General features: G+C 43.9%; 1 protein-coding gene across 1 annotated transcript in view; it reads left to right on the top strand.

The window, feature by feature from the left end:
* The window catches only part of DMRT1 (doublesex and mab-3 related transcription factor 1), a 106128-nt gene that overhangs the window by 51821 nt on the left and 30953 nt on the right, over positions 1–23354 (top strand). The window contains exon 4 of the mRNA XM_057549370.1: positions 10916–11060. Within this exon, the coding sequence (XP_057405353.1) occupies positions 10916–11060 (145 nt within the window). The remainder of the gene's footprint in view (positions 1–10915; positions 11061–23354) is intronic.

Below are 23354 nucleotides of genomic sequence, written 5' to 3'. Positions count from 1 at the left end.
CCAGTGACGTGAGGGTGTCAGGCTTCCCAAAGTTTGGGGTTGCATTGCCTCTACTATAAACTTTCCCTTAAATGGCCTGTCAAGTCTTAGCCACATCTGCAGTTTTCTCTTCTGAAACATAATTCCTCATTAGGTTCTTCTCGTTGAAGAAGAAATAATAAACCCAGTTCTCGTGGGCCTTTACATCATATTCCTACATCTGCAGGAGACAAGCTCTGTTGGCCAGGGCACCTGTGGGGCAGCAGTGGGCCTGGGCATCCTGGGAAGCCCCCGGAGCTTTGCAGCACGGGAATGCAGTCCTCTCTTTCTGTTTCTAAACGACCCCCTTGTGGACACGCACTGTCACAGAGGAATTGCTATCTTGTCACGTTCTAGATGAGTACAAGCCATGGGCATCACAGGCGTCATCTGGTTTTTATTACACCTTTCCTGGAAGGAATGGTGGTTTTCTTGCACAGATTATGAAAGTTGAACGATTTGCATGCTTTGATCCTGCAGGAGGGCTGTTGTTTGCAAGAATTGGTGCCAGCGATAACAATATTCTTGGTGACTCTTGGTCTGGAACCAAAACTAAGGGAGGTGGTGGTGGGTATTTTAGTAGCTGAGCACAGATGGTGAGAGGTGGGGCTGAGGAATGCTCCTTCACTGCAGCAGTGCACACGAGAGTCATTTTTGCAGAGTATTTTGGTTAAAAATGTGTAGATTACAGAAGAAAATGGAACTGGCCTCTGGAAACCCGGGCACTGGTGGAGGCAGCTCTGACTCCGAGAGGATCTCGGGGAGGGGTTGGGCCCTGGCCCTCCGAAGGGATTCTCAGCCCAACTGAAGCAGTCCAGTAGCATCCCAGGAAATCCAGATGGAGGGTAACCTCGGGTCTTAGGACCCTTTGGGAGACTCCAGTGATTCCTGGGCCGTCCTGCAGGGTCATTTCTATTCTTACATGAGTTCAGTTTAATCTGGACTGAGTTGGGAAACCCTGGAAAGGGCTGGTCTACTCCAGGGACTACTCCATGATTCAGCTGAAGGCAGAAGGAAAGACATTATCAGTCTCTCGTGAGGTCGTTGCACAATCCGATCTCTGACACAATAGCATCAGGTTAGTAAATGATATAGTCATTTGGGGATTCTGTAATCTGCTTGAAAAGTAGATAATTAGGTCACAGTTTTTAAAAGCTTTCAGATTTGATTTAGTTAGGCTGCTGGCCAAAATCTTATCTATTTCCATTTGCCTTTTTAGTTTACTTTTTTTCCTAAGTAGATGTGACTATGATATAAAATTAGTTGCTTTTCAGAATGCTTATGTGTGTGCATGAGTGAGTCTCAGATTTCTTGGGAGTCCATATTTGTGTGGCCTGGTAAGTGGCCCTCATTAGTTGGATAAAGACCAAAATCAAGGGAATGCATAATAGAGGCTGATTTGCCCTATTTTTGGAGGTATATTAGGAATATGGTAGTAGAAAAATAAAAAGAATAGGGTTATGAAAAATCTCCATATTACAGAGTGTGCATAAGAAACTCCTTCGTGTATTTATCTTTCATACCTCGAGTGCCAGCTCGGTGCCTAGCCCTGCGCTAGACTGTCCCCTCCAGTGCCAGCTCACAGTGGGCGGATGAGAGAAAGGACACGTGTAATTCTCTGATCGCTACTGTGGTCAGAGTCTGGAGGTTCCCAGGGAGCTGTGGTGCTTGCGGAAGGTGGGCCCTGTGCAGTGCTGTGCCCAGGGACGAGGCGAGGCGGGGTGAGGACAAGTATTTTATCACTACTGTCGTTTAGAATTGCCACTGCTTGGTGATAATTAGAAGCAGGTTGACTTAGTGAGTTTTACTATTTTAAAAAGCGCTCTACTCCCTTACGGCCTGCACCCAGGACGGGTTGCTGTCAGCACCCCCTTCTTGGGAGACCCCTGATCCCGAGGGCATCTCCTTGAGATGCACAACCTCCTGGTGGGGGGAGTTCGTAAGAAGATTGAGGAACAGGGAAAAGGGGATTATTTCCTCATTTCATTTTTCATTCCTTTTCACACTCTTTTTGCCAATTCTTAGCCAATACTGAGAGAAGGAGGGCAGACATAAAAATTCTATGTCTTGGGTAGTGGTATGCAACCAAAAAGGGGAAGGAGTGTTTTCTCTGTCTCTGTCTCTCTCTCTCTCTGTTTGATGGTGTCAGTGTAGTTTCTTGAGTTGGTTTTTCAACTTACTTAAATGTGGAAAGTAGAAACAACTCATGCAGTGGGTTTTTCTTTCAAATATCAAACATTTATATACTTAAAATAATTTTTGAAGTATATAACGGGCAGATATTTCTGTCTCCCTCTCTCTTACTAGGTCCCTGACATACCTGTAAAAGGGCTCATGTGGTAACAAACCCAAAAGAGGGGTCCTTGGGCGTGACCACCGCCCTGCACTGAGGCCCACACAGCGGGAGACCCGTAGGGGAGGGAGAGGTGCGACAGGACAGTTACTGGACAGCCTGGTGCTGGGCCCTTCATACCTGCTGCTCCGCTCAGCCCTGAAACACGGCCGCGTCGGGGATTGGTATCCACTTTTGTGGGTGAGGAAACTGAGGCTCAGGGGAGGTGAAGTAACCTGCCATATCACAGGCTGGCAAGTGGGGGGCTGGAGCTGGAACCCGGGTTTGCCTGGCTGACTACAGAGGGGGCACGTTTGCTCCCGCCTCTCTGCCCTCCTTGTGGGACAGTGCACATTTCTTGGTTTTCCTGGTATGAAGCCCTGAGAGGTGTCATATAATGTTTTCTTACATCTTATGATATAAGATATTATAAGATATGACATCTTAGAAAATGTTTTCAGAGACTTGACATATTAGATAGGAGGAGACTTCTAGTCCTGATTGTATTAACCACATTTAAGTCACACACACATGCACTTCTGTGTGCTTTAAGGCAACAGATGTTTGGTCATTCTTGTGTCATTTGGTTACTTTGAGGTGGGCTCTCCATCACGGTTTTGGAGTGGGAAGCGCCTTTCCATGCTACTAACACACCGTGGATTGAGTGTGCTGTGCCCATCAACGGTCACCAGCCTGCATTCCAGTTTTTGATGCCAGTTTGGGTAAAGTACATGTGTGCATGTGCTTATTACACTTAGAAGGTGGCCCCAGACAGGCTCACCTTGCCCTCCAAGCAGTCTGTCATGTTCAGTACTCATAAGATACCCTTCACTCTGCTGATTTATGCTAAAAGTATCCTCATGTTTCTGACAGCTCATGTGTGACATGAATATAATCCATATTTCTTCGAGCGGCTCATCCAAGTGGCTCATTTCCTGATACTGCTGATAGGGCTATATCTCTTGGTGTCTCCGCCATTGAGATTCTGATGGTAACATATTGTTTGTGGGTCACTAGTTTTGTCTAAAACAGTAGGTTGGAACAGAGTAGCAAAGGTTAATTAAATTTGTCCATCAAGATGGGAACAAAAGTGGATGCCTCTGATACTTCTGGTTCTGAAATCAAAGTTCCTGAATGTGTGGTTACAGGCATCTTTTCTTCTCATTTTCAGACCCCCAGTTTGATCTTGGAACAGTGAAAATGTGAAGAGTTGTTAAAATCCAAAAACAATGACTAGGTCTTTATAATATGCAGGTGCCTTAATTTAAAATGGGAAAGGTGGCCTGGTTTAGTAGAGAGAAGCTTCTGAGGCTGACTTGCCTTGCATCCTGCCTTCTCTGCTTAATCCCTTGTGCGCTGAACCAAGGGATTTGATGTCTTGGAGCAGGTTTTCCTATGTTCATGATGATTACATTATGAGGACTCAAGTATCTACAGTTTCCTGCCCACCTCCCGCCTCCCCACCCCCCTTAGATGTGAGATGTGCAAGGTATGTTTTCTCTGGAAAGTTACATTAAGGATGTCACCATTCCCAAAGCTCCCTCCGCCTTTCTGCAGAGGTGTAATGTCAAGCTCTTAGAGACTTGCACGCTAGAGTGGAGAGTACTATGTCTTGATAGTTATTAACCCAATTTAAAAAATACAAACCAGCTCTTTCACCGAAGCTGTTTCCTGTTGGCTTTTACGTGAACGATGCTTGCATTTCTGCCTGGCTCTGTGTGACTTCAGTTGGGAAGTCAGTCACACAGTTGGGTTTGTGTTTTAGATTTGTGAATGAGACAAATAGAAGTTTCTAACCTACGAGCTAGAAAATCCTGTGTAAGTTTGTGGTTTGGGAAAAATGAGGAAGGCACTGGGCTAGTCCCAGAGGCTGTTTCCACATGAACTGCCCCCCTCTCTTTTGTGAACCCCGAAAATGCATAAAACCCTCCCAGGTTCCAGGAAGAGGAACCATTTTCAGGGTTTGGCTTTTTCTTACTGTGTACCTATTTTTGAAGGTCCTTACTTTCCGTCACCTGATTCTTACACCAATGTCTTTCAGACATTTTAGACCAAGACCCACAATAAGAAATACTTTATATTGTGATCCAGTATATTTTATACCTACACATAAACACAAAATTAAAATTTCATAAAACAGCTCTTACCATATTGTATACAGTGAATTCTCATATTTCTGTTTAACTCTATTCAGTTTCATTTCATTCATCTCCATACTGTTCCTAAAGTTATATGTATTTGCTGATTGCAGCCGCTGAATTACTTTGGGGCCCACTGAAGGGTCACAGTGCTGCATATTGTAAAACACTGGCTAGAGGAGTAAGCTGTTCTGTTTGTGCCAGTGATGCCGATGGTGAGAACAACCAAGTGACAGAAGTTTTACGACGTTAGTTTGGGTTTTTTAAAATGTGGGGCTATTTGCATCTTTTTTTTAACATTTTATTTATTTATTTTTGGCTGCGTTGGGTCTGAGTTGTGGCGCACGGGCTCCAGAGTGCATGGGCTCTGTAGTTTGTGGCATGCGTGCTCTCTAGTTGAGGTGCGTGGGCTCAGTAGTTGTGGTGCGCGGGCTTGGTTGCCCAGCGACATGTAGGATCTTAGTTCCCCAACCAGGGATGGAACCCGCGTCCTGTGCCCTGGAAGGCAGATTCTTAACCACTGGACCACCAGGGAAGTCCCTATTTGCATCTTAATTGTTTTTTTTACTAAGGACAAGCGAAATGGACCACTAATAAATGCAAGTGCAATCCTGGTATCACATGCCGTTTCCATGTTTTAAAGTTTATAAAATGATGTGAATTCCTATATTATGCCTTCTCCAGGGTCTATGTTTTTTCCCATGGTTCATCTTACAGTGTATTTTATGTTTTAAAAATCTGCTCTGGTATTAGTCCAGCCTGGAATTGAGCTGCTTTTCTTGTATCCTTTTTGAAAAGCTCACCCACACAAGTTTTGTTTCACTTTCACTTGTGTCCCAGCCTCTGAAGCTTTGGTAAACATGGAGCTTGCAATTTTAAACATCTTAGATGTATCATTTCTTAAATTGTTTGTCCTCTCTGCCATACTGCATGCACATCCTCTTTCTCTCTCCTTTTTCCCCCTCCCACCTCCTCTCTGAGGAGGAAGAGCACCTCTTGCATTTCTGGACAAACAGCTCTTATGTTCTCCAGCATCTAAGTGCTGACCCTCAAACACAGTTCTTTCCCCCATTGAAGGAGTCCCCCTGGCTCTTCAGGAATCCCTTCCATGGGCCTGAGTCCTCACAGGCCAGTCTCCCTCTGTTTCCTTTTTCTCTTCCTGGCTCTAGGGAGGGGAGTGGAAGGCATTCCATAATATAGCACCTAGGAGAAAGTAAGGTGGGCCGATAGGAGGAAGTTAACTCCTAACGAAGTTAGGGGAGAAAAAATGACCTCCAGGGGAACAGAGGGACAGGGAAGGAAGAAGGGAGGGAAGGATTGTAGCTGTAGGGAGCCTGCTTGTGGCACATGACTCAGCATTGGGTCTGTTGATGTTTCAGTCATCCCTGAAATGTGTGTATAACAGCAGTCATTAAAAATAACTCCTTCCAGCTGCGATGTGTGGCATCCCAGAGGATGAGGTGCCTATTTAAGGAGGGGGATGGGCACTTGCCTTTTAGGAAAAGCACCTTGCCCAGGTCTAAGGTCCGTTGGCTAGGAGCATTCTCAGCGTGCGATCAGGTGAGCGTGGGAACAGGCATCCCATTCAAATAGTTTGAAAAGAAGCTTCTTTTAAAACTAACGAAATTCTTTGATAAGGAGTTAAAAAAAGTCAGCCCTAACCTCCACTCTTAAGCTCACCAGAAGACCTAGAATTCCACAGCATGCGAAGAGCCCTGCTTTGTTTTATAGAAAGGTTTCTGTTCTTAAAACCGAAGGTTTATTCCACATGTGGCTTTTGCAGTTAAAAGCCTGTAAGTCACATGTCAGTGCCAGCAGGATCTTCACGCTGTTTGTTTATAAATATCAGAGTTTGCAATTAGGAATTTTATCCTATACAGTCACTCTTCTTATGAAGACCATCCCCTTTCTTCGCCGACTCTAATTCTGTGCAGCTGAGCCCCGCTTGATATAAACGAGACCAGGACTTGGTTTTCAGGAATCTCTTTTAGCTGTTCCCCGGATGGAGTGTTCGATTCAGTGTGAGACCAGACTCTTCCTATCTGAAGTGTTAATAGACCACCAGTGAGTAGTGTTTAGGAATTTTTTTTTAAAGGAAGTGGGGTCTAACATTTTTACATTCTGTTGGGATTTTATCGTTATTATAAAAAAGGGTGACTGTGGTATATAAGAAGGAAACCTGTGGTTCAGATTCATTGCGCTGTATGTTCCCAACAGTTTAATAAAATAAAACCCAAAGCTCTTAGGTTTTCCTCCAGGGTTAATACTGACACCGCGCATGTTCTCTGCCAGCCCAGCTCCCATCTGTAGGTCATACTCTGGTTCAGAGACTTGGGGTGGGTAAGAAGGTATAAAACATGCCTCTTGCTTGCCAGCTACCCACATGCTAATAATAATAGTAGCCGTAATTCACCGGAATCCTGGGCTTTTAGGTTTTACTTGGTTTATTTGTTTAATTTAAAGGAATAAAAAATAAAATCTTGAGAAGAAGCAAGGCAGCATTGCATAAAGGAAAGAGAAGTTATATCCTTGCAGCAGAACTGAACAGTTCCTTTCATTTGTGAGCACCTTTTATCCTTCAGTGGAACTTTGCTGTTTTAGCTGGAGGTGAGGCGCTGAGCACAAGGGGGTAGTATTAGGTTAGCTGAAAGCAGGTTTTCTCAAGCTTGGCTCCATCTGAATGTTGGGCTGGACAGTTCTGTGTGGGGCTGCCCTGTGCATTGGAGGACGCTTAGCGGCGTCCCTGGTCTCTGCTCACCAGATGCCAGTAGCACCCCCCCCCCATACACACCTCGTTGTGACAATTAAAAGTGTCTCCAGACTTTGCTAAATGTCCCCAGGGGACAAATTACCCCAAGCTGAGTACTACTGGTTTAAAATATCATACAACAGGACATTTCAAAGGTCTCCTTATCTACCCGTTTTTGTCTCAGCCCAAAGTCGCAGGCTGTGATTTTTTTTTTTTAAGTTAGAAGGGAGTAAGAAGTGATCTAGAGTTTTAAATCGCATTTTTCCACGCCTCTTTCTGGACTTTCTGGGTGAATCAAGATTGTTTTAACTTCATGTGTCAGAGGTTTACATGTGCACTTTGAAATGCATCAAACCGGCCTTCTTTCTTATTTCCAAGTCATTGCGTGGATGGTTATTTGTAGATTATTCTTCTGGTTGGGAGCTGGTGAAGCGATTGGGGGCCTCAGTAAGTTCACATTTTAATAATCTCAGGTGGAGTCTGACCCTTTGTATCTTTTTCTTCTTTTGCTGGAGGTCTTTTATAGCTCAGTCATCTAGGGATTCATTAGAGAAATAGAAAGTCTGAGTTCAGTTAACTCAATATCTATTTCCAAATAATCCTTGTTACTTGATGCTTTCTGAAAACAGAAAAGGAATTAAGGAAAAACATATACATGGATTTGAAATTGTGTTTATTTTCTGGTAAGCTTTAGTTGAAAGACAAAAAAGAACTCTACAGTTTATCTGAATCTCTTTAAATATTATACATATTGGGATTGGCAGCAGTTGACTAGTCTGTCAGACTTAACCTTTTGCACTTTTTAGTTGATACTGGAGATTTCATACTTCTCCGGGTATGGGAAATATGTAGGTAATCCTAGAACACTGGTTCTTAATCTTGGTGTCACACTGGAATTACCTGGGGAGCTTTGAAAAAACCCAGGGCCCAGGCCACATCCCAGAGCAGTGAAGTCTGATGCTCTAGGGGTGGAGCCCAGGCATCAGTGCTGGGTCCCCACCTCCCCGTATTCCAGTGAGAGTAAAGGTTGAGGACCAGGGTGCATTTTTATAAATAAAGTTTTATTGGAACATAGCCATGCCCATTCATTTACTGATTGTCTAGAGACCCTGCGGCTTGTAAAGCCTAAGATAATTATTCTTTGGCCATTTACCAAAACATGTTTGCCGATTCCTACTCTAGACTCACAGTGAAAACTTTTAAAAACAGGCTTTACATAAAAGTCATAGTAAAAGAAAAAAATCCAGTATTTTGCAGAGCCTTGCAGGGTCAATCCTGTCAGTTTTCTCGTACGTGGGAAAAACGGAAAAGCATTTTCCCTGAAGAACTTACTGGAAGATGTTGTCAGACTGAAAGGAGAAGGGCCCAACTCACCACCCAGAGCGGGAAGGCTCCTTGGGTTACATCATGGTGCTTTGTACTTAAAAGTCAACACTTAGCCTCTAGTTCAGCGTTCATCACTTAGACTGTGTGATTGACTTGACAGAGGTCTATAGAGGCAGAAATGGCTCTTTAATGCAAAGTGTGTCTGAGTTTGTTAGTCCCGCTGCAGCCATGTTAGATGGCAGCAGACCCCTGAAGGAAATCCTTTAGCTCTGGGGAATCTCATATATAGAAAGAAAAAGAATGAAAAAAATTTTAATTTTTTTTACATCATTTCCCCCTTCCCTCAGTTCTGGTGGAAAGTTGATGGTTGTAAAACAGTTGTTCAAAAGAGTTTTTGTAGAAGGTCCTCCTTTGGTCACGGCCCCTAAAGGCTCCAAGTATGAGAGAAAGGATCATTTATTCTACTCCCTTGAGCAGAATCAGCATCTCCTGATTGAGATGCTGATTGAGAGCGTGTCACACTGTGAGGTCCCCACCCCAGACTTGCTGAATCAGAGTCTACTTTATAACAGGATCCCCTGGCTATTTGAATACACATTAAGAGAGCCCTGGGAAGCACTGGGCTAATTGATAACTGGGTCTGTGCAGTAAACTGACCATTGATCCTCACTTTAAATGATTTCACGGCTCCTTAATGGCTTCTGACTTGGGCTCACTCATTAAAGGCAGACGGTTTTTCCCCTTTGGCTATTTCCAAGGACAGCTTGCCTGCCCTCTTATTTAGTAAAGATTTATATAATGGTAGAAAATGAAAGTGGGGTGATTGAGTTAGAAGAGATAACATTTTATATGCGTCAGAAGAACAAACTGGAAAGGATAAAGGGAACTTGCCAGATAAACTTAACTTGTAAGGAAATAATCAAGTGGAATGGAGTCTTCTTTGCTTCTGCAAGAAGAAATAATCTACCCATTAGAACAGACATCTGCGCTGGGGAGCAGTTGGGAGGGTCAAAAATGAATCCCTTGAGCTTCTCAGATTAGCACAGAGAAATCAGGGAGTTAGGCCTTTCCACCAAGCGAAGCCATATTACTTAGGCCTATATCACTTGGGAAATTGTCCAGAATTTAGATGTTCATAGTAAATCTTGAGGAAGCCCAGTACCTAGTTTTATCCTGCCAGGCTCTGTCAAGTTACTACTATTTTCTTTATCAAGTAGTATTCTAAAGATTTGATTGAAAAACGTGATTTTCAAATTATGCCTTAATTCTTAAACAGAATTGGTTTATCCTTGAACATTCCCTTATGTTGACTTTTTAAATAAAGTTAATACCACCTGAATTTAGTTTTTTAAAGGCAGTATACGTACTTGAAGTCTAGCTGTTAGTTCAGCTGTTCTTGCTGTGAAGATCTATCTGATCATGTGTTTAGTGCTCGTACCAGGGTCCGTGCAGGAGTCAGAACAATTCTAATGTTCACGGAAGTGGCCAGGAAGAGCCAGGAAAGCAAGAGTGGGGACCCCTTTTAAGCCTGGAGTTTCCATCTCCTTAGCTTTGAATGAGAGGTCAGGAAGCTACGGGAACTGCTCCTTACCTAAAAGCTGCCTGATGGTCCCAAAGGCAGGGTCTGATTGCCAGAAAAATGCATGACTGCCAAGTGTCAGCTGCCACTACTTTTGGAGAAGCAGCATGTACCTCCCTTCTGCCTACCAGATCTCATTTTATGTCCTATTAGCAGAATCCAAATCACCTCCAGAAGCCTGGTCACAGGAGCATCTGGAAGAAGCAGATCCCAGACTTCCGTTCCTTGCTACAAGGAAAAGCATAGGAGGGGGTGGGAATGGGCTCTGAGCGACAGTATCCAGCACGGCCTCATGCTGACGACAACAGCTGACCCCTCACACAAGGCTTGCGTGTTTTTTTTTTTTTAATATTCTCTTGATGTGAACACTGTAAGGTAACCAAGGTAAGATGCTCGTTTTACCCAGGAGGAAACTTGTGAGGAAGTTAAATAACTTGCTCCTGGTCAAATGTGCTGGTCAGTGTTACAGGGGATTGTGTTGGCTCCTAAGCAGCGCTCTCTGGTCTTTACTGCCCTGTTCTCTTTTGTACTTACTAGTCAAGTATCCTGTGACCAGATGGAATTAGAGGGGTACTTTAGAGGGGCCTCCAGCATCGAAAAGTCACCTCAGGCTGCACAGTTCTAGTATTTCTAGGGTCTGTGCACTGGAGGGGCATATTCATGGGTGAGGATACTTCCAACTTTAATAAGCTATTCCCTTAATTTAAAGAATTAGGTAGTTCTTATAATAGGCAACTTTGGTTTCAATATATTCCTTCTTTTTTCTTAAGCAGATGAAAAACTCGGAGAGCCGCCACGCAGTGAGTTCCCAGTACAGGATGCATTCTTACTACCCGCCTCCCTCCTACCTGGGCCAGAGCGTGTCCCAGATCTTCACCTTTGAGGACGGCCCCTCTTACTCGGAAGCCAAAGCGAGTGGTAGGTTCCTGGTTACGCAGCCTGGATTTGATGTGGAGAGAGGCTACCTGCCCAGCACTGGGTCTCTGGTCCTCTCTAACAGCTTACCAGATAGCAGCTGTTGGAAAGGTTGTATAGTTTCCTTTTAAAGTATTCAGTTATGGAATGATTTTGCTTTGCTAGATTCTTAATATCATGTTTCTCTTTTCTGGACACGTGGAGTGATAAGAATAAGATAGAGACTACCATCAGAAGCTAAAAATGTATTTTCTGGAGGATCAGTATGTAATATCAGGGGCCCTTTAAATGTGGTTCAAGTCCTGATATTTTTGGTGAAATGAATCTCTGTATATTGAAGAATCGTTTTCCAAAACTTTTCCAATTTAAAATTGAAGGTGTATTCATCTTTTGCGGGAGGAAATAAAATAACATAATAAAACATTTTTGAATATAATAGATCTCAGAGTTTATGCAGTAGCAATGCAAATAACTCTGATATAATGGCTTTAAAATAAAAAATGACTGTTTGATGAACCAGAGCACTTTGAAATACACAATTCCTCAACTTCAATTTTAACTTTCTCCCCAATGTTTACACTGCGATGATAGGCTGGTCTTTTATGGCTGCTGTGTTTCCAGGCCCTGTTTTTAAGTTCTTTGTATTGAAGCATCATCTTTTGATCTAGGAAAGGGAGAAGCATACACAATTGAGGCAGTAAGTGGAAATCAGGGCAATAGTGAGTGAGTTGGTAGAGAAACCGACTACTAGAACTGACTCTACTAGACAAAAGAAGCTGGTTTTCTCAATAACGTGATTCTCTGTAAAGAACTGGCTTCTTGGTAAAACAGTGCTTAGAGAGTGAGAATCAGAACCATGCTTTGATTTCCAAATTCAGAACAGTGAAGTCTAAAAAAGCTTTATTTACGATACTAAAATAAAGGATTTTGTTAACATGGAATACATAGGTCGAGGGAACCTGACCATTTTGAACTATAGAGAGACTGAAGTACACGTTATTGATTGCACTTTGACCCATTAATAATCACTTTTTATCAGGAGTGGACAAACACAATTCTTTATGTAAATATTCATACCGTATAATGTATGCCCATGTGGTCCTTCTTTCATACTGCCTTTGATTCTATATATTTATGTGAATTATAAGCTCCTTAAGGACGGAGAACACATTTTATGTACCTTTTTAGCTGCTGTGATGCCTATTTGTTTTTCATCAGCTGAGTGAATGAATGAAGGAGTGAATGAACAAAGGAATAAATGAGTCAGGTATGATTTTTAAGTAAGCTTGCTCTATGAGAAAACACAATCCCGAAAGGTCACAATCCTAACTCATCGTCTCATGGAGCCAGAGTTTAGGGATGGAGCAGTTAAAAAAACATTTGCTCATACAGAAAATTAGGACTGAAACTTACTTTCAGGAAGAAATTGCCTGAGCTCCTTGCTCTAGGAATAGTGGAATAATTTTAGAAGCATTGGCATTCTTGAGACAGAGGTGTAAATTCATAGCAAGGCAGTAAGACAAAAAGATAAGAGGAAATTTACTAGAGCGGAGAGGAAGGAATGTGGAGAGGAGCAATAGGCATTTGAATTTATGGCAGGAAAGGAAAAGGCTCAGAAGGAGAGAGGTTACGGTCCAGAAAAAAAAAGACCAGCCGCCCCAGGGTCCATAGTGAGAGACTGGGTGAATAACACCTAGGATTTCCTGAAACTTTTCTGGTGATATGTATGTTTGAAGGAGTGTGTTTCAAAGTGTGGTGTGAGGAGACCTCAGGCTTAACCTTCTGATCTTCTCTAACTCACTTCAGACATGAGGGAGTGAGCTAGGAAGAAATACAGTGGAATCTCAGTAATATCTACTTTGGAATTGCCATGGAGAAGGAGAATGTGGATTCATAGGAAATCCAAACCTTAGCTTTATTTTTTAAAGAAATGCGGCTTTATGGCTTCCAAATATATGGTGTCTTGGGCTCCTACATTGCATGACGTTTTTACAGAGCAGGTGGGAAGGGGTGGGGAAAGAGAAAGTTGGGGGTCAATAGGAACACCTCAGGATCATCTCCTGGGGCATTGGATCCTCATTTTTATCATCAGCATCGACACAAGTGGGGGCCATTTAGGCCCTCTGGTAAATGGGGCTGAGGCTAGTGGCAGGATGCGGGGATGAGGACGGGGACATCAGTGTAGTCATTTGTGAGAAGGTGGTAGAGGCTGGCTGATAACCAGTTACATTTATCAGTTCTATCAAGTTTGAGTTGAGGTCCTTTGGTTGGTTGCATTAATAAATAAATTACAATTTGTAAATAGTATACCAATTATTTTAGGTGGGGATTTATAAGTAATTTGAAAAACAGTTTTTTTCAGTAGGTTTAATGTTTTTGTTAAAGTCTTATTTAAGTATAAATTTGTCCATTAAATTCATTTTTCTTCAGTTTCTTTAAAGATAAACCGCTCTTTACTATCCAAAGAAATGAGTCCAAGTTCAAGGTTTTCCTCTGGTTTTGCTGAAGATTGCAACATGAAAATAGAATATAGGGGGAAAAAGAATTACAGGGAAAGTTTTCCTTTTGCTGTGTTGCTACTGTTTAATGTTTTTCTTTGTAAAAAGGCTAGGAGCCATTCTCTCACTTTTTTTTATGTCTTGAAAAGTGTTAGGACATAGATCAGAGATTGTGGGGCCTGGTTGTGTAAGACTTTGTGAGCCATTGCAAGCACTTTGGCTCTTATCTCAAGTAGGTGGGAAGCCATTGGAGGGTTTCCAGCAAAGGGGTGACATGTCTGCTTGTGGTTTTTAAAGATCACTCTGGCTGCTGTTTAGGAACAGACTATAGGGGTGCAAGGCGGAGGCCGGGAGACCAGTTAGAAGGCTGCGGCCATAATTCTTGCAAAAGATGGCAGTGGCTTAGTCGGGGTGGGAGTGTGGGAGTGATGACAGTGTGGGAGGGTTGAATTCTAGATACATTTTGAAGATAGAACCACAAAGATTTGGTGATGAATTTGGGATGGGATGGAAAGGGAGGAGTGAAGGATGACTCCATCATTTTTGATCTGATCAAGTAGAAACACGGAGTTTCCACTTATTCAGGTAAAGAAGACCATGAGAAAAACAGGTTTGCAGGAATTGGGAGTTTACTTTTGCATGTGTTAAGTGTGAGATGTACGTGAGCCATCCAAGTGGATCGTCAAGTAGGAATTGGATGTACGAAGTCTGAAGTTGAGGGGCGATTTCCCTGCTGGAAATAGAAACTTGAGCGTTCAGTGCGTAGATGTCATTTGAAGTTAAATATGGTGGGATCACCTGGAGAAGTGAGTATAGATGGAGAAGAACAAAGGACCAAGGATTGAGCTCTGAGGCCTTCTAGCGTTGAGAAGTTTGGTAGATGAGGAGGACCAGCAGAGAGGAGAGTCAGGTGGGTACCTTCTCCTACCCATGAGGAAAACTAAGGAAGGCAAGTAAAGAAAGCATTTCAATGAACCGAGCCAAATAATGCTGATAGGTCAGATGAGATGAGGACTGGAATTGACCATGGGCTGTTGAAAGGTAGAAGTGATCAGCGGCTTGATAAGTGGCCCCTGTGGTGGGGAGGTGGGGATCATACCCTGACTGTGCGTCCAGGAGCACGTGGGAGAGAAGCATTGGGGCAGTGAGTGTAGACAGCTCTTGAAGGGGTCTTGCTGTAAGGGGAGTAATGAAATGGGGCAGCACCTGGAGGAGGGGGTGAGTTCAAGGAAGCGCCTTTCTCCTTCTTTAAAGAAGGGGGTTATTATAATAGGTGATTATAAAGATTAGCTGATGCGAGGTGTGTGTGGGAGCATAATTGTCAGGGACGATGGCATGTCTCTGAGTAAGCGAGGTGGGGTGGGATACCCTAGGGCACCCCTTGTAGCGCAGTGGTCCCCAGAGTGGGGCTGGGCATGCTTTGTTACTGGTCTAAGAAGAGATAAGCAAAGGAATTAAGAGTAAACAGCAATTTGACAGAGCAATTCTATGTTGAGTCAATAAAAACTTGGGGCTTGTAGTTTTTGTCTTTCACTTTCCTAGTAATTCATTTTTATATTGAAGTAAAATCCACCTGACATAAAATTAACCATTAACTATTTTAAAGTGTACAATTCAGTGGCATTTAGGAGGTCACAGTGTTGGGCAGCCATCACCTCTATCTAGTTCCAAGTCATTTCCATCACCCCACAAGGAAACCCCATACCCGTGAAGCAGTCACTTTCCATTCTCCCTTCCACCAGCCCCTGGTAACCACTAATCTGCTTTCTTGTTTCGATGGATTTGCCTATTGTAGATGTTTTGTGTAAATGGAATCATATAATATGTGTCCTTTTGGACTGTCTTCTTTCACTTAGCATAATATTTTCAAGGTTCATACAAGTTGTAGCATGAAATCAGTACTTCATTCCTTATTATAGCCTAATACGGTTGCATGTATGGATATACATTTTGTTTATCTGTTCATTAGTTGATGGACATTTGGGTTGTTTCCACCCTTTTTTGACTTGTTAATTGTACTACTATGAATATTAATGTACTAGTCTCTGTTTGAATACCTGTTTTTAGTTCTTCTGGGGTATACCTAGGAGTGGAATTTCTGGATCATATGGTAATTCTATGTTTAACTTTTTGAAGAGCCTCCAAACTGTTACCTACCCACAGTGGCTGTACCATTTTACATTCCACTACAGTGTATGAGCATTCCAATTTCTCTAGCCAACACTTGTTATTTTCCATTTTTTGGATTGTGATTCTAGTAATTCATTTTTATTGTATTTTATAAAAGCATCAGACTGTGGTGGATTGGAAACTGAAAAAAAAATTTAAACAAAACAGGCCCTTCCTTGCAGATAGTTTGAGAAACACTGACCTAGTGCCCAAGTGGAAGGCTGGTTTATGTGTGAGTGTGGCCAGGTCATAGTAACAGTTGCAGGTTTTTCAGGAAGTGGTGGTAGGAGCATTCTGGAAATGATGCTTCCTCAACTTGGGATAAGGAGGCAGATTTCACAGCAACACCTCTGTGTCAGTAGATGCATACATGTCTACAGGTAGGTGACATTTCATATCTGTCAACAGGCATTTTCTCTACAGGTGAATTCTTGAATAAGTTCTCGGAGTATATGTAGCTGGACAACACTTGCAAAGAGGTTTAGATTTAAAATGGTAAAGGTGAACATACTTAGATCTTTTTGTCTGTTTATAACCTTTTGTGATCTCAGTTTGAAAGTTAGAAATGGTGCATCCTGTTTCTTCTGGATCTTTAGCCGCTTCCAGCTCAGATAAGTGGCAGGCTCCTGTGCAAACTCACCCTTCCTTTACATTCAAACTCTGTTTTTTTTAGGAGACAGAAACACACATTTGGATGCTTATTACCTATCACAAGCTATTTACATATTAGTCGTCTGACACACATAGGATGTGAGCAGCTCTGAGGCCGGGTGCAGGGCGTTTACATTTTACCCAAAGGTCAGATGGCAAGGTCAGCAGAAGGGTCTCCCTGAGTTGAAGCCCTCATGTTCCTCCATGATGTCTGGGCAGCTTGTAGAGGCCTCTGTGTTCCCAAATAGGATTTTATGAATGCATTCAGCATTGGCAATTTTGTAGGCCGATGAATCTAGAAGTGCCTGATTTCACTGATGGCATATGCTACCTTCCCCACGGTTGTCATGACTAAATGCAAAGTGGTTGAGCTTTCACCCACGGAATGGACTTGCTTAATGCTGGGCATCAGAGTTGGATTTTAGCAAAAGATGATGAGGTTGAACCTCCCAGTTTTGCAGGTAAGAACAGTGAGGTGGTGCTGGCTGTTGGAAGCACCCTCAGGTCTCCTCACTCATGATCCAGGACCCCAAAGCTGCCTTTTTTTTTTTTTTTTTTTTTTTAAAGTTACTCTTTTTTTTTTCCTTTTTTTTTTTTTTTAATATGAATGGCTGGATTTTATTTATTTATTTATTTATTTATTTATTTAGGCTGTGTTGGGTCTTCGTTTCTGTGCGAGGGCTTTCTCTAGTGGTGGCAAGCGGGGGCTACTCTTCATCGCGGTGTGCGGGCCTCTCACTATCGCGGCCTCTCCCATTGCGGAGCACAGGCTCCAGACACGCAGGCTCAGTAGTTGTGGCTCACGGGCCCAGTTGCTCCGTGGCATGTGGGATCTTCCCAGACCAGGGCCCGAACCCGTGTCCCCTGCATTGGCAGGCAGATTCCCAACCACTGCGCCACCAGGGAAGCCCCAAAGCTGCCTTTAATGTGAGGTGGTGTGATAGCTGTCCTGAGCGGCTGCCTTGGGGGTGGGGGGGTAGGAAAGGGGTGGTTCTGTGCTCAGCACCTGAATGGGAGCCACGACTGAGCAGCTGTAGCCCAGGGGGTTTCAGGCTCCTCTCTGAGAGCCTGAGTCTTCTCACCTGTTAAAGGAGCGGGAGGAGCTGGGCCCTGTGGAGCCCACACAGGTGTTGTGAGGATGAGCTCGTGTCCCTTTAAATCACACATGCCGCAAGAGGGGCAGGGTGCTCTTCTTCCTTCCACCATTCCTTTCTGCAAGGGTTGTGTTGATGTTTCAGGCAGTTCTTGTCAGGGAGAAAGCTCTTCTGGAAATGTTTTAGTCCTTCTCAGACGGGCGGGAGAGCAGGCCAGGGAATCTGAGGGCTGCTTCTGTTGTGTATGCTCTGCTTTGAATTGTATGGCAAGCCTGTAGGAGAGAAGAACATTGACCCCTTGCTTTCCCGGCTTTTTAAAGAAAGCTGAATGGGTTTTATGCAACAGCTAGAAAATGTTGAGTTTAAGCTTTGGCACTCTAGGAAATGACTTATCTTTTGCTGAATTTCAAAGAAAAGAGCACTTGGCTGGTAAACCTATTTTCCTTATGTGACCTTTTTATTCTCAGCTTTAGCTTTGAACAGAGAGGTAAGTGCACCATTCATTGGCAGTGACTGTGGAAGCCGATGCGTGCAAAGGAACGGACCCCCCAGGAGGGAAGATCTGGCTCAGATCCCCAGCTCTGGGCTGGATTGTTAGATGCTTGTTCAATCTCTTAGAGCTTTAGATCCCTCATCTGGAAGGTGGAAAAGGTAATAAGAGCTTTATCTATTTTTATATATGGATCACAAAAAAATTATGTGAAAGCATGGCAGCAGCTATCAACTCCCTTAATCTCACGTGAAGACCCATCACCATGTCTTATATATCTTTTGATTTCAGCAAGTGCCTGGCACTGGGCCATACAAATGAAAGTGATCACAGTCATCAAGGAGGCTGTGTTTTTAGCCCTACAGGGACCCTGCTTGAAATGAACCATATGTGTATTGTGATTCTTGAAATTGGCTAGAATGATGGTCTGCTGAGTGAGGAACATGAAGCACACTAATTTTAAGCATATAATAAACACGGAGAAATGGCAGCTTTGAAGACTTACTTTTAATATATCACATATACGATATGTTTCAAAAGAAACAACCAGGGAAGAGGAATATATAAGGACACCAGCAGGTCCCTTTATACCTAAAGAATAGTATAGAAGGCAAGCTGAAACGCTGTTGGATGAGGACACACAGGCTTCTGTCTTCTCTTCAAACTTTTTTTCTCCCTCCATGAAAAGAGAGAGAGCTGATGGGACTCTAACATGTCCTCTTGTGTAACATGCTGCCTTTTCACAAGGCCACCATCAGTGTAGAAATAGCAGGCACTTCCCAGGGCCTACCTGAAGGATGTCACTCACGGAAGGAAGAAGTTTACTCACTGCAGCACTTCAGCAAGAATTACCACGGTGTGTTCTCACACATGAAGGGCAGGGATCTCATTCATTCATCTCTGTAGTCTTGCAGGTGCCTAGCCTGACACCATGTTCTCAGGGGACTCCTGGGATGTTTCATGGTTTCTTGTATGAATAAGAAACTGGCCTCTGGATTCTTTCTGCTGGTGCCTCCCTTCCCCAGAGTTAGGCATTCTGATAAAGCACTTGATGAAATAAATCGGTCATGGAAAAACGTGGGGTGCAACCCCCAGGCTGCAACGTATCCTGGATTTATATCATGTAGAATCTTCCGTTTGAAAAGCTCGAATTTTAAAGACTTAAATCTTTGCCTGTGATGGGTTTTTTTTTTTAAATTTATTTATTTATTCATTTATGGCTGTGTTGGGTCTTCGTTTCTGTGCGAGGGCTTTCTCCAGTTGTGGCAAGTGGGGGCTACTCTTCATCGCGGTGCGCAGGCCCCTCACCGTCAGGACCTCTCGTTGCGGAGCACAGGCTCCAGACGCGCAGGCTCAGCAGTTGCGGTTCACGGGCCCAGCTGCTCCGCGGCATGTGGGATCCTCCCAGACCAGGGCCCGAACCTGCGTCCCCTGCATTGGCAGGCAGACTGTCAACCACTGCGCCACCAGGGAAACCCCTGTGATGGGTTTTTGATTGATAACACAGCCCTGCATGAGAAGTCAGGAGAAGCTTGATCACCGTTCACGCTAAGAGAGACCGGGTGGAGTTGCAGGCAGGATGCCGTGCCATCTCTGAGCCTGTTTCTAGAGTTGAGGAAGAGGAGCCAGTGCAGGAGCTCAGGTCTCTGAACTGCTTCCCTGGTGTTCTTGCTGCTGGTAGATCCTGTGGTTTCTTCTTCCCTCCCTTTCCTTTTCCTTTTCTCACAAACACGTACTTCTCACACTGTCTGTAAGACAATGCCCTGTGCATATTGTGGGGATAGCTCATTTAAGTCTTGTAATCATAGTATTATCCACATTTTACACATGAGGACACTGAGGCATGGAGACAATGCCTGTGAAGTAGGGAAGAGAAGGGGGTCCTCATTTCCACATGGCAGGTGGAAAAGCTGAGAACACAGTGATGACTTAGCTGGTCAAAAAACCCCAGAAGCAGCCTTAAAAAATCCACAGGGTATCAGGTGTGGTATTTACATTACTATTCCCCAAGCTAAATGTAAACTTTAAAACACCTTTATGACTTGATTGACATGGTAAAGTCACTGTTTAATTTTGCGGTGATATTTGCATCTTCTTTTTTTTTTAATTTTTATTTATTTATGGCTGTGTTGGGTCTTCGTTTCTGTGCGAGGGCTTTCTGTAGTTGCGGCAAGTGGGGGCCACTCTTCATCGCGGTGCGCGGGCCTCTCATTATCGCGGCCTCTCTTGTTGCGGAGCACAGGTTCCAGATGTTGCGGTGATATTTGAATTTTCTTTTTATTTAACAGGAGGGAGTGAAGTGCAAGTGTAATATTTGACAAAGGCAGACATTGCAAAATTAAATGACTAGTTATTAGCTTTGAAATTAAAAGTGCAAATCGAAATGAAACCACTTTTTTAAAGTTTTTTTTTCCCTCCATAGACATGGTTGTTATTTTAAAATTAGTGTGAATAAAAGGCCTGTTGAATTTCCCCAGATAATTTTTGAGAGAGACAGTATTTTACATTCTACCTAGTCTGTCAGTGGCTTATCATGAGGTTGCTTTTACATCTTTAACTTGTTCTTGAAAAACAGAGCACCTTTGCTGGGGTTTTCCTTTGGGCTAAAGATTGCAGTCAGGAGGGGACACAAAAAGGGCAGAGCTCTGGAAAGCACACTTTTAGGAACTCCCAAATGTCCTGACAGAACCAGATTGAACACAGTGACTAGACACTGCTGGCCCGTGTTTTGGGGGCTAATTTTATCTTGATGGGATGCAGGTGTGACGTTAGGCCCCTACATGCCTGCTCAGTGGAGGGAACCCCATCTATTGTGGACACATGACACACCATCAAGTTTGCTTATTCTGTTACTCATTCCGTGACCACTTGTCTTTAAAAATCCTGAAGAGGCAGCATGCACATGGGCATGAACTTGGATAGACAGTGGCTGCTCTGGGCAGAGCGTCCAACATGATCACACGTGAGATTTCCTCACTTGATTCTGACTTGAGCCCACAGGGCCTCAGCGGTTTTTCTCAGGCGCGGTGTGGAGTACCTCCGGAGTTTATGTTCTCTCCTTGGTTCCTCAGAGGCCCGGCCCAGGCCAAGTACAACTTGAATAACCTTCAGGAAAGCTGTGCTGTCCTTCTGTCCGCCGCTGTCTTTGAAAATTGCCTTCAGAGTTAGTGAGCAGGAACAGTTAAGATTTACAAACAATGATGAAGCTTGTCATGCATCTTTCACCATCCATCATCCAGGTGCCGTGCCTGGGCGGTGAAGTGTTCTTCATAAAAACCAGCTCAGTGTGAAATACACCTCGCTGCAGTGTTTACTGCTCTGAAGCTCGTCAGCGGCCCTTTATAGTAAATCCAGATTGCGATGTGACATTACAGTATATCATTGCCCGGTGCAGCGGGGTTTACACTGAGAATGAGTGCAGTGCACACCAGATGAGGTGTCCAAACTGAGTTATGTCAGAATTTGGCTGTTACACGGGGATAGCTTTTGTTTTCCGAACACTGAAAGTTAACTTTATATATATTTATATTTATATATAGGCATATACTTCCCATCTTGCACATATACATGGGTATACAATATATGCTGGGGTCAGGTTCCAACTGGGCTTCTGTGTAAAGAATGGTAGCCAGCTTTTATGTCCCTTCCAACTGTTGTTCATTGAAATTGGCATCAACGGAATCTTTTGGGAGAACTAGAATAGATGGTTATTTCATCATAGAAGTGGGTTTGATTTTGCTGTGTGTAAAGTGGTCATATTTACCACTCTTTCTTACAAAAAAAAAGGGCCCCTCTTTCCTGGGATTACTGTGGTACTGGAATGATCCCTTGGCAGGAGGGCAAAGAGAAGAAACCCCACAGGACTGTCCTCACCTGCTCTCGAGCACCTGGCCTGTTGAGCTGAGTACATGCACTTGGGGGGAGGGCTCAAAATTCAGTTGCTTGCTTATTTATTTATTTATTTATCTATCTATCTATCTATCTATCTATCTATCTATCTATCTAGCTGTGTTGGGTCTTTGTTTCTGTGCAAGGGCTTTCTCCAGTTGCGGCAAGCGGGGGCCACTCTTCATAGCGGTGCGCGGGCCTCTCACTATCGCGGCCTCTCTTGTTGCAGAGCACAGGTTCCAGACGCGCAGGCTCAGTAGTTGTGGCTCACGGGCCCAGTTGCTCCGCGGCATGTGGGATCTTCCCAGACCAGGGCTCGAGACCGTGTCCCCTGCATTGGCAGGCAGATTCTCAACCACTGCGCCACCAGGGAAGCCCTCAGTTGCTTATTTATTATTTTTTTAGTGGGTATCAAAAGCCTAGTGCTGCCTCTGTTATCTTGAAAGATGCTGCTTCTAAGAGAAGATTTATGGTGTTTTAGCTTAAATCGGCAAAAAAAAAAGAACACACTGAGTTTATTGCATGATCAGGTTTATTTACATTCACCCTAAAAGTGCCGATATTAAAAATGAGCTCCATAAAAAAATAATATTCAGAGATAACAGCAGGCCCTGCAGTCCCATGATCATCATCTTAACACACATATTTTTAAATTCTCTTTTCAGTGTAGCAGGGTTGTTTGTGGTCTTCACACATCTGGCACTGCACAGAATCCAGGATCTGTCCCCCCGTTTACACCAAGTCTAGGGTAGGCGTTCCCCCCACTTTAGATGCAGAGTTCTGAATATAGCCTTCCCGCCAGTGCCCTCTGCTCTTTTTCCTGGCTGTGTTTCCTCTTGGTCACAGTGTCTTCTTACTGGAGATTGACTAACTGTGCCACGTCTGAGCTTTCGGAAGCGGCACAGGACACTGTTGCAGGTGTGCGGTGCTGGCCTCGGGGGGTGGGACAGGGGCCGGAAGCCTCCCATTGGCCGTGGTGCCCGAGGAGGGAGAATAGCCGTTAGTCAGCCCAACGCCATCACTTTGTTAGTGTTGTTAAGATCAACGCAGGGGCTTGCCTGGTGGCGCAGTGGTTGAGAATCTGCCTGCTAATGCAGGGGACACGGGTTCGAGCCCTGGTCTGGGAAGATCCCACATGCCACGGAGCAGCTGGGCCCGTGAGCCACAACTACTGAGCCTGCGCGTCTGGAGCCTGTGCCCCGCAACGGGAGGGGCCGCGATAGAGAAAGGCCCGCGCACCGCGATGAAGAGCGGTCCCCGCACCGCGATGAAGAGTGGCCCCCGCTTGCCGCAACTGGAGAAAGCCCTCGCACGAACCGAAGACCCAACACAGCCAAAAATAAATAAATAAATAAATAAATAAATAAATAAAAAAGAAAATCCTTTAAAAAAAAAAAAAAAAAGATCAACGCAGGATGGCCAGTTAAAGTTAAATGTCACATAAACCACAAACGTTATTTTAATGTTTAATAAGCATGTTCACGGTATTTTATTATATTAAAAATTA

The sequence above is a fragment of the Balaenoptera acutorostrata genome, chromosome 6, assembly GCF_949987535.1.
Source record: "Balaenoptera acutorostrata chromosome 6, mBalAcu1.1, whole genome shotgun sequence".
NCBI lineage: Eukaryota > Metazoa > Chordata > Mammalia > Artiodactyla > Balaenopteridae > Balaenoptera > Balaenoptera acutorostrata.
This window is presented reverse-complemented; position numbering and strand designations above follow the sequence as displayed.